The sequence below is a fragment of the Marmota flaviventris genome, chromosome 12 (genome assembly GCF_047511675.1).
Source record: "Marmota flaviventris isolate mMarFla1 chromosome 12, mMarFla1.hap1, whole genome shotgun sequence".
NCBI lineage: Eukaryota > Metazoa > Chordata > Mammalia > Rodentia > Sciuridae > Marmota > Marmota flaviventris.
The window spans coordinates 77,611,835-77,623,258 of record NC_092509.1 but is presented as its reverse complement, the minus strand read 5'-3'; the positions used below and the strand labels follow the sequence as shown (position 1 = coordinate 77,623,258).

General features: G+C 39.1%; 1 protein-coding gene across 1 annotated transcript; it reads left to right on the top strand.

Annotated features, from left to right (window-relative positions):
- Positions 1–5,485: 5,485 nt before the first annotated feature.
- On the top strand, positions 5,486–11,027 carry Snrpe (small nuclear ribonucleoprotein polypeptide E). The gene is made up of 5 exons (XM_027945638.2): positions 5,486–5,622; positions 6,109–6,135; positions 7,133–7,195; positions 8,060–8,138; positions 10,780–11,027. The coding sequence occupies exons 1-5, from the start codon at positions 5,569–5,571 to the stop codon at positions 10,833–10,835; spliced, it is 279 nt and encodes a 92-aa protein (XP_027801439.1). The 5' UTR covers positions 5,486–5,568; the 3' UTR covers positions 10,836–11,027.
- Positions 11,028–11,424: the final 397 nt, after the last annotated feature.

Below are 11,424 nucleotides of genomic sequence, written 5' to 3'. Positions count from 1 at the left end.
ATCCTAACCAGTTGAGTAACAGTAACAAAAAAGCAAAACAGATTGCATATATAATTTTAAGTGACAACAGTTTTCAGTTTTAACAGAAATGGGCCCAAATGTTGTAGTTTGGCCTTATCCAGAAATATAGTTTTATAATTATGTATATATATCAAGATGAACAATCCATAAAGTTCTGACCTTAACCCTAAATCCCAAATGGATGGTCAAAACAGTACCCAACCAGCCTTTGGAGCTACCACAGAGATAGGACTGATTTAAAATTTCACAAAGCTTGATTTATTTTGATCCAAGTTCTATGATCCTTTTCTAAAATTATTGCTGCATTTTGTCCAAATATTCTGTAGTTTAAAATGTTTGAATTTGGCAGTTTAGCAACAGCACATGCATGATCTCCATTTGTAACTTAATAGGTGATACTTTTTTAAACATTATTTATTATTCACCTTGAATTAATGTACCCATTTTTGACACAAAATCCTACATGTACCACTTAAAAAGATCATTGCTTTATTCCCCCACTGTAGTTTCAGGGTCAGTATGTTCAGATTTAAATGCAAGAAAGTAGGATTCTTAGGTTCCACTAGGTTTATTTTAATCTGATTTTAGGAAGCTAATTACTTAATAATTATTATCTTTGAAAGTTCCCACACCCCCAGCCATCTGGCTACATTCATAATTAAGTCTTTAAACTGCAATTTGTTTTTGTTTTGCTTAGGACCTTGCTAAATTGCTGAGGCTGACTTTGAACTTGCAGTCCTCCTGTCTCAGCCTCCTTAATATGCAAAATGATGTTAAGTGGCATGAGCACAAAAAAATAGTTGATCTCAACCATTTACTTATTGTACAATAAGATGGCAAAAGCTAAGCAATGATTAAATAATAGCAATCTAGGATTTAATTTTTATATTTAAGAACAATTTAGGACTCAAATTACAGAATGGGCCTGTTAATAAACTATTTAAATTTGGTTGGATTTAACAGCAAAAATGTTGAAGAGTCAGCCTTGCAGAAAGCAAAAAGCAGGAAAGACTCCTGTTTGTTGAGTGTTGGAAAGCAGGTGGATTAAGAACATTCAAACGGGGCATGGTGACAAATACCTGTAATCTCAGCAATTTGGGAGGCCTTGGCAATCTAGTGGGACCACATGTCAAAAAATAAAAAGGGCTGGCGATGTAGCTCAGTGGTAGAGTGGTTCAGGCCCCAGTACCACAACAAAAGAACTCAAAGCTAACAAAGGAGCTGGGCACAGTGGCTCTGGAAGCTTGAGTCGGGAGGATCGTGAGTTCAAAGCTAGCCTTAACAAAAGTGAGGTGCTAAGCATCTCAGACCCTGTCTATAAATAAAATACAAAATAGGGCTGGGGGTGTGGCTCAGTGGTCAGGTGGCCCTGAGTATAATCCCTGGTACCCCTACCTCCCTCGACCCTGCCCCCCAAAAAAAAGTAGCAAAGAAGGAAGTTTCAAAGGAAAAGAAGCAAAATGGAAGGAAAACTTACCTGATAGCTACATATGGTTTGAGTTGGGAGCTCAAGGAGGGCAGATTAAGTTTAGAAAAGCTACCAAGAGGAAATGATAAATATTCTGGTATTAATTGCCAAAAATATGTAGGACTCTCTCACCCTTTAATGGGCTCAAATTAGAAAGTTCTGAACTCAAACCATCATTAAGCACTACTGGTCATTAGGGGTAAAAGGGTATAAGCCCCAAATCCCTGCTGTCAAAGTAGAAGTACTTAGGAAATAATTTTAAAAGTAACCTAAGTAGCCAGCACAGTAGTGCAACCTGTAATCCCAGCAGGGCCCTGAGGCAGGAGAACTGCAATTTCAAGACCAGCAATTAGAGACCCTGTCTCAAAAAGGGTTGATGGTGTAGCTCAGTGGTAGAGCACTCCTGGGCTCAATCCTCAGTACTGCAAAAAAAAAAAAAAAAAAAAAAAAAGACGAGCAAAGTAGGCATTGATATTAAGTGGATAATGCTATAGAAAAAATACATTCCAGATTGGTCAGGATAGAGCTGAAGTTTGATTAATTTAAGAGATGATTTGAACAGTATCCAACTGAGCAGGGAGGTCTTTAAAGTAACCTCTGGCCATCCCTTAGTGTTCTTAGAGGCCCTGCTTTGTCTCATTTTTGTTCAGTTGGTTTCCAGTTATTCCTGGGCAAGGTATAAACTGATTTTTTTTTTAAAAAAGATATATTTAAACTACAAAGTGAAGTCACTCTGCTTCATAAATCCTCCACTGCCTTCCCTTTCCCTGCAAAATCAAGTTTCTCAGCATAGCATGTAAGACCTTGGCTTAGAGCCTCTTCTGCCATTCACCAAGCTCTTCTACCTCCAGGCTTCAATTTACACACACACACACTGCCCACTCCTCTGTCTCCAGTTCCCTGCCTTTGGATAATGCTGGCTCTCTTCTCTCTAAAGCCTCTCCTTTTATTTTGGCTAACTTCTACAAACCCTATGTTCCCCGGGCTCTCTCACAATACCCTTCTCTATCCAAACTCTGGTTTGGTGTCCATCCACCAGGCATATACTCGGTGTTTATCCCCTTGTTTTAAAATTGTCTAGCTGTACATCTTATTTACATTCTCAGTACCCAATAAAGGCCTGGCCCATAGGAAGGTACATTAGTCTACTCTGACTGCCATAGCAAAATGCCACAGACAGTGGCTCAACCAAGAGAAGTTTATTTCTCTAGTTCTCCAGGCTACAAGCCCCAGATCGAGGCAGTGACAGGTTGGGTTTCCAGTGAGGCCCCCCTTCTCTTCCTCCTCCTTTTTCTCCACCTTCTCATCTTCACAGAACATTCTCCTGTATTCGGTTGGGGGAGAGAGACTCCTATGACTCTTCCTATTATGAGAACACCAGGCAGATTGGATGAGAGGTCCTACCTATCTGACCTCCAAAATCCCTGTCTCTAAATACAAACACATTCTGAAGTATTGGAAGTTAGAACTTCAAGAGATGAGTTTTGGGGATACAATTCCTCCCATAACAAAAGACATTTAACAAATATTTGCTGAATGAATAAAAAAGTTCTTGGCTTATTTCAACGGATGCTGATTTTTTTTTTTTTTTTTTAAGATAGTTTCACTAAATTTCCAAGGCTGATCTTCTGATCCTCCTATCTCAGTCTCCCTAGTCAGGATGCTGATCTTTGCAAGGCTGCCCTTTGCCTCTTCCCAACTCTACTCTTTATTGTACTTCTAGTCAGTCACAGCTATTCAGCAAATTGTGAAGTTTCTGGCTGAGATGGAAGGAATTTCAAACTCAGCAGAAGTTCTCAAGTATTTGGCAAGGTTGGAGTTACTTTTTAAGGGGTATGTCTCTTTGGGCCAGGGTTTCTTAAGCCTATTTCCCACATACTTTGTGTCACAAAAATCTCTCAAGTTTTACATGAACATTATTAGAATTTAAAAAAGGAAACAAATGTTTCATAGTAGTATCCACTATCAAACATATTTAGTCAATTAGTGATATACCCATTACACAAATTTCAATTTTTTTGAAGTATATGAGGGTATACAAAATCTTCCTTCCTACTTGTTCCCTAGCTACTCAGTTCTCCAAAGCTAAGCTTACAGTGACCTGGGTTTTCTAAACATACCAGGCATATATCAGCAAATGAAATTCATACAGTATTATGTATTAATAAACACAATATTCTGGACCTTGCTTTATTTATTCAGGAAAATTTCATCATTTAGAAGTATAGAGAGTATTATAATGAATTTCATATAGTCACCTAGTTCCAACAATTACAAATTCATGGCCAATCCTTACCAACTATTTACCCCATATTCTGAGCCCTAAGGCTGAGTCTGGGCTGAGGCAAGCAAGAAGCTTGCACACCATTTAAGGAGGTGTACATGTAAGTGTAGTCTCTTAAACTCTGCTAAAGTTTAGGCTTTCCTTATCTAAGATTTAGCCCTATTGGCTCCATTGGATTATTTTGAAATAAATCTCTAGCATGTTTGCTTGATTTTTTTCTCTCAATGTATATTAGATATTGTTTCAATGTATACTCATATTGTTTCATATTAGAAAAGAAGATATACAGAGAGCTTCTTCAATCTTGACTATACTTGAATAATTTTATACTCTTATGATATACAATAATTTGGCTAATCTTTATTGATAGACATTTAGGTTGTTTCCTATCTTGATATTTTAAACAAATGCTGCAATGATTACATTATTAACATATAAGTTTATCTGGAAAATGAGTATAAGTAGAGTTTAATAATTAACATTAGCACCACTTTTTTTATTTTTGCCAGTCTAATTGGAAAGAAATGGTCATCTCAGTGGAGTTTAGTTTGGATTTCTCTTATGAGTCAAATTGGATAAACATGAAATTTCATGTTTAAAGATCGTTTGTTTGTATTTCCTTTGTTATGAATAGATTGTTTACATCCATGGACAATTTCAATTTTGTAACTTTGTGCCAGATTAAAAATAGCTTCAAGTTCTTTAACATAACTCACAACAAGGGGTGGGCTCTATTTTTCCAGCTCTTGAATCTGCCCTGGGGTGTTTCAGGCCTGTCTTTTAACAATACTGGTAGTAGCCAAGTGTGGTGGTGCATGCCCATAATCTCAATGACACAGGAGAATCACAAGTTCGAGGCCAACCTCAGCAATTTAGCAAGACTCTCAGCAACTAGGGAGACCTTGTCTCAAAAACTAATTTTAAAAAAAGGAGCTGGTATGTAGCTCAGTGGTAAAGCATCCCTGGGTTCGATTCTGAGTACCAAAAAAGAAAAGAAAAGCTAGTCCTGGTAGCTTCAGCCTTGATTTAAGTCCTGAGCCCCCACATGTAAGAAAGCACACTACCCTGCTAAAGAGACAACAGAGAAAGGGCCTCAGCTAAGGCCAGTCTTCCAAAGACATGTGCCTGAGGTAGGTTTTCAGGAGCAGAAGAATCACCCTAAGAACCTGTTGGAATTGAGCCCAGCAAGCGGATTTCAGCGCCTTTACGCTCTTTAGTCGCGACCCTAACAACAACTCCTCACAGAAGCGAAGAGACCCATCGGTTATCCGCAGCAAACCACCCAGACCGCTGGTGGCCCAGCCACCTGGGGTTTGTTTTGGCTTCTTGCCGCCCTGCCCTTTCTCCAACAATAGTGCCGTCAAGCCTGCATTCTATTGAAACAGGCTCAGAAATAGCGGTAAATTAGCACATTTTACTGAGATGGAAAATTGCACGATTTCGCCTCTTAAAGCACATTCAGAACAGAGAGAACCGAAAGCGCAGGCGCCGGGCCGGGCTTTCCTCCTCCCCGCGGCCGCCAAACCACAGAAGCCCCGTCGGTGCCTCCTCCCGCTTCCCTCCAGGTGGCGCTGTAGGATCGACCCAGGTTCCAAGGCAACTCGCCTAGGTTTGACCTCCTCCGGATGCTACGAAGCACAGAGAAGAGCGACTTCAGAGCTAGAGAGACATTTTCCAGGAGCCGCCCAGGTACGTCACCAGAAGATCCTCGTTCACTTCCACTTCCGGTTCTCAATTCCGGAAGTTGCTCTCTGAGGTAACGTGCTGGTTCGTGTGGTCTTTGTGAGATTCCACCATGGCGTACCGTGGCCAGGGCCAGAAGGTCCAGAAGGTGATGGTGCAGCCCATCGTATCCTATGCAGTTGGTCAGGATTAGGAGTTTGGGGCCGGAAAACGGGCGCGAAGGCGCAGGCGGGAAGCAGGCCTAAGGGAGCGGAGTGCGGGCGCACATCCCATGAGCCCTCGGGGCGACGGAGCCGGGAGAAAGCGCGGGTAGTTGAAGAACCGGTGCGGGCGGGTGGGTTCGGGCCGCCCCTGCGGGAGAAGTGCCGGAATGGCGGGGAGAGAGGAGGGGAGACAACGTTAGGTGGATACGGAGTGAAAGCGGGAGTTCATGGTCTAGGGTAGGAGGAAGGTGTCAGCAGCCAGAGATTCTGGGAGGATGATTCCGCCCACCGCCACCCCCCCAGCGAAGGCCCAGTTTGGCCCTTCTTGCAGTAGGCACCAGAGCTCGCCTTCAGAAACCAAAGTTGGGATGAGGGTTGGGTCGATCCTCAGTTTCAGGGAGCAGAGCCTGTGCTGTTGATGGATTTCGTCCTTAACTGCTGTGGTGCAGAACCTCATCTTCAGATACTTGCAAAACGTAAGTCGTTAATTGTCTTGTAACTACTGTTTTAATAAAAGTTGATTTCATTTTGCTATTTGCGTCAACTTTCCTGATCGTTGGGTTCTGGAGTTTAAAAAACACATGAGATGTAAAAGTCATTGAGGGGAAAGTTTAGAGAAAAAGCGCTAATGTAATAAGGTGGTGGGTATGTGTTGCAGCACCTAGCGTGCAAAGAATGGTGTCATTACTTTGCAGGATCAAAATTACTAAACTTTATGTATTTGCAGACGTGACCTTAGTAGTTGGACATTGGTACTTTTGTTGGTAGTGATTATAGGCTAAAACATTGGAAACTTTCTCACTTCCTTCTTCAGGAAGAAACAGTGAAAGCCACACTGGCTCACCTTTAACCAGGTCATAAGGTGCTATGTTTAGTATATATGAAAAAACTTAAGACACTTTTTTTAAAAAGGAAAGGGAATGGAGCAGATGCAGAGCAGTTAATGGCAGCTGCTTGTGGGGGGAGGAATTTTAAGCAACCTAAAGACTTAGAATGAGACAACACAATTGAAGAACAGATTAAGCCATTACAATTTTTAATCTCCAGAAGTGAGAGTTCCTCCCCTGGTTGTTATGTGTGTACTATGAAAAACTGAGAAACTAGAAAAACTCCTATTTTTTACCTGGGTTTTGCTAAAGCAGATAAGAAAAGAAACCTTGATCAATAAAAATTACTGTTTTGTGCTATACTGTCTCCAAATTTCACTCTTTTGAGACAGTGCAGTTAGAAATATTATTAAGCCCCAGGATAAAGGAAATTACTAGCTTGAACAGTCCCCATGTAGAAATTATTAAATGAAAGTGTTTTTTAGCAAGTAAACCAGTCTTGGTTACCAAATCCTACGTATGGACTAATTAAAATTCTTGGCTTGCATTCATTAAAAAATGTTTAGGAGTCATTTCTTTATTGTTTGATCAAAGTATTTAGTTTGTTTACTGTTTAAAAACATTCTTGTGTTTATGATTATTTCAGAGATCCCGGATTCAGGTGTGGCTCTATGAGCAAGTGAATATGCGGATAGAGGGCTGTATTATTGTGAGTACCATTGGGGTTCTTCTCAGAGCAGTTTATTGATAGAAAAAGATTTATAGAAAATGACCACCAGAGCAGTATACAAAAAGTCAAAGACCCAAACCAAGGAAAGTTTTTCAAGGCACATTATTTATATTTTTCTCCTTGTTCTCATTTATAAGAGTTGGATAGTTAGAGAGAAATTTTAACTTTAAAAAATAATTTAAACAACGATATTAGTATTAAAGGAAGAGACAAAAGAAACGATTTGGGGACGTGGTTAATGGAATACTTTGATTTCAGGTTAGGCAATATATGAATAGAAATGGTGGTGTTAGTTAAATAAGACTTCAGGTTAGCAATGTTTTTGTTTGTTTTGTTTTTCTGGTGGTGCTGGGAATCAAACCCAGGACCTTGTGTATGCTCAGCACTTGCTCTACCACTGAGCTACATCCCCAGTCCCAGTAATGTTTTAAAGAAAAATAAAATTGGCTGGAAATACTGTGTTTCATTATCAGAGATTCAATCAGTAATTTCCCCTTCCTTTACCATTTGAAAAACAAGCATGCTAGTTTGCAGTAATAGTTTCTGATTGAGAAAGTAATGAAAATAAAAGGTAATTCATATACATAACTAACATACTCTATGCTGGCATGTCATAAAAGATAAGGATAATGACGTATCTAGTGAAATTCTTAATCCAAAAGATTGAAGGAGCAATTTGGGCCACAGTTAGATTTTGTTATTTAATAAGAGGCTTCAGATGTTTGAGCTAAAAGATCAGTGGAGGGAGTTAATTGGCATTTTTGTTTCTGGGTAGATAATGTTCTTTTTGAATGGTTTGAATAATTTACTTAAAAATGACTGTCAGTTGACTTATTTTCCCAGGGTTTTGATGAATACATGAACCTTGTATTAGATGATGCAGAAGAGATTCATTCTAAAACAAAGTCAAGAAAACAGCTGGGTAAGAATATAGTTCATACAGAAATGTTTATTTCACTCACAAAATTGAGTGACCTGCAGCTCAATTTATTTTTAAATTTGGTTTGCATTTGAGAAGTTATCTTTGGAAAGAAGCACGCTTTTGGAATCATTTTCCAATTGCTTCTTATCCTGTTTTATTTCTGCTTCTCTTTGTCCACCCACACGGCTTTGGCAGAGGTCACCAAAGACAAATGTTATTAAGTCTAATGATTATTGTTAGTGTTCATGTTATTTAACTCTGTACAAAACTTGGCACTGTTGGCCATTGCCTCCCTAACACACTTTGTTCCCTTGGCTCTGGGATACCATACTCAGGTGTTCATTTTTCATCTCTGTTATTCCTTTTCAGACTTTTGTATATTCACTCTGCAACTATCTCCTTCCCCTCCAGGTTGTTCTCCAGTTTTCAGTCCTCTTTTAAAAATACTTGTCTGAGCCAGGCATGGTCATGCATTCCTGTAATCTCAGTGACTCAGAGGCTTGAGGCAGCAGGATCACAAGTTCAAGGCTAGCCTCAGCAACTTAGCAAGGCTCTGTCTCACAAAATAAAAAGGGCTAGGAATGTGGCTCTGTGGTTAAGTGCCCCTGGGTTCAATCCCTAGTACCAAAAACAAAAGCCTACCAACATTTCTTCATTGACTCTTTTTTGTGTGTGTGTGTGTGGTGCTGGGGATCAAACCCAGGGCCTTGTGCATGTGAGACAAGCACTTTACTAACTGAGCTATATCCCCAGCCCTTTTTCTTTGACTTTTTGTGGCTGTTAGGATAAAACAAATATTTTTCACAGATTCTGTGTGGTCCTTTGTGATTTGTCCTTATCTCCTCCTACTTATAATACACTGTGCTGTTTTTTTTTTTTCCCTTTTGTCCCACTCTTAAGAAAAATTTTCTCACTGGCTTCATACCTGCTATACAAGTGCTCTACCACTAAACTACATCCCAACCCCTATCCCCCCCATAAACAATTGTATGTGCTCCTTTTGCCCCCCTGCCCCCCCCCCCCCCCCCCCCGCCAAATACTGGGGATGAAACTCAGAGATGTTCTACCACTGAACTACAACTCTAGCCCTTTTAGTTTTTTATTTTGAGATAGGGTCTCATGGTCTCACTAAGTTGTCAAGGCTGACTTTGAATTAGTAATCCTTTTACCTCCAGAGTCACTGATATTATAGGAGAGCACTACCACACCCAGCTTCCTGTGACTTTAGAACTTAGATCAAATAATGATTTCTCTAAGAAGCCCAGGGTTTGATTGTGTTTTGCTTGGGATGGGGAAGATGGGGTATGATGTGCCTTCTGAGTTTGTTGTAAAACATTAGTGGGATTGTTTTACTATTGCCTTTGCCATTAGACCATGTACTCCATAAGTGCGTATGTCTGTCTGTTTTGTTCCCTAATAAGCCCTAGTAAGTAACTCAATGAGTGGCACATAGCAATGCAAAAATATTTGAACAATTTCTTACCTAGGAGGCTTTAGGATTCATGGTTTCATCAAGAGACACCTAATCATTTCTTTTTTTTTTCTTTCCTTTATTTTTATATGGTGCTGAGTATTAAACCCAGTGCCTCAAGCATGCTAGGCGAGAGCTCTACCTCTGAGCCACAATCCCAACCCATACACTGAATCATTTCTGTTAACCTCCTGTTAACTTGATCTTTATTGAGGTATTTTATTTGTTCAGTGCTCATTGTGCTCACTAGTATAAAAATCACGATTTCTGTTTTTCCCAGACCTGGAGAATTCTCTTGAAACCATAGTAGGTATGTGGAAAGTAGAATCTTAGAAGTGATAGGATATTTTGCTGTGCTTCTTTCTGCTTAAGCTATTTTTATAAAAGACAAAATAAAATTGTCTTGCCAGAAAGCAAACCAGTGTTATTTGGGTCAAATTACTTATAAGTTATTTGCCAGCTGTTGAATTCCCATGATAGTATCCACTCTACATAATAGATTAATCACCTGTAGAATCCTGGGAAATGAAAATAATAATAATAATGAAAATAATAGTCACTATTGGAGTTGATCAGCTTTTCTCAGACTGTTTTACCAGTGAGCACCAGTGCTCCTAAAGATGCTAGTAGATATTTCTCAGGAAAAAAAAAGTGCTCTCATCTCAAATAAATTTAAGAAATGTGGGTAAAACCTAAATAAGTTTGTTTATTGCAAGATGAAGTCATTAGTATACTAAGTTCTTTTTAAAAGCTGCTTTTTTAGGTGGGGGTGTGCACCCAGGCAAGCGTTGTGCTGTACTACATCCCCAGTTCTAAGAATGAGATTATAATATGCTGCATTTTTCAAACTTGGCTTATAATTCATTTCCAAACTTACACAAACTCAGTACTGGGAAATGTTTGCTTAGGCATGTTCAATTGACTTAGTCTATAGAAACAGTACTTTTTGAAAACAAACACCAACCTTCATTAGATAATAGTTGAAAAGGTATGTATGCCCTAATGGAGCTGGAAAGCCTTTCAATATGTGAAGACTTGAAAGTGTTCACATATCTTTATAAGGGAGAGTATTTTCAAAATATTGTTTAAAAACTAGATACAAAATTCTGAGGCTAAAGATAATTACTTATGTCTTAGTATAACTATTAATAGCTCTTTCTGTCATTGCAGGTCGGATCATGCTAAAAGGAGATAATATTACTCTGCTACAAAGTGTCTCCAACTAGAAATGATCAATGAAGTGAGAAATTACAGAGAAAGCAACAATTTTTTTTTTTTTTAATTTAGCTGCCCTTTGCCTGGAATATAGTTCTAAAGCATTAGTTCACATTGTTTTGATGACCTATGTTATTACCAGATGAAAATAAATGCTGTGGAACTCTTTTTATTAAAAAAAAATTACATTTGTTTCTTCTTAATTCAGTGTTTGTAAAGACCTTTTACACAGTGCCATTATTAGCTGTTGGTATTTATTTTAAAGTTTCTAAATGGTTAGGAGTTGCTCTGGGCATTTGCTTTTTTCAGAGCATGAACCTATTTATTCTTAGTATTCTATCTGACAGGCAGTGTTCCAATATTGGGTGGCAGAGAAAGTGAAGGTTTACAAAAATAAACCGGTATTGCACTAACCTATGTCTAAATCAATTCTGTAGAGTGTTTGCCTAACTTGCAAGATTTAGGGCCTCACTAAATTGCTGAGGCTGTCCTCCAATTTGTGATCTTCCTGCCTTAGCTTCCCTAGTCACCAGGATTACAGATGTTTGCCACCATGCCCACCTAATAATAAAATGTCCTTAAAGTACATTAAAAATAAAC

What these genes read in the sequence shown, in the direction of transcription:
- Snrpe (XM_027945638.2), top strand. Translation starts at nt 5,569, where the DNA reads ATGGCGTACCGTGGCCAGGGCCAGAAGGTCCAGAAGGTGATGGTGCAG. An exon ending in AGGTGATGGTGCAGCCCATC is followed by an intron (nt 5,623 to 6,108) that starts GTATCCTATGCA and finishes GCTGTGGTGCAG; the next exon opens with AACCTCATCTTCAGATACTT. An exon ending in GGATAGAGGGCTGTATTATT is followed by an intron (nt 7,196 to 8,059) that starts GTGAGTACCATT and finishes TTATTTTCCCAG; the next exon opens with GGTTTTGATGAATACATGAA.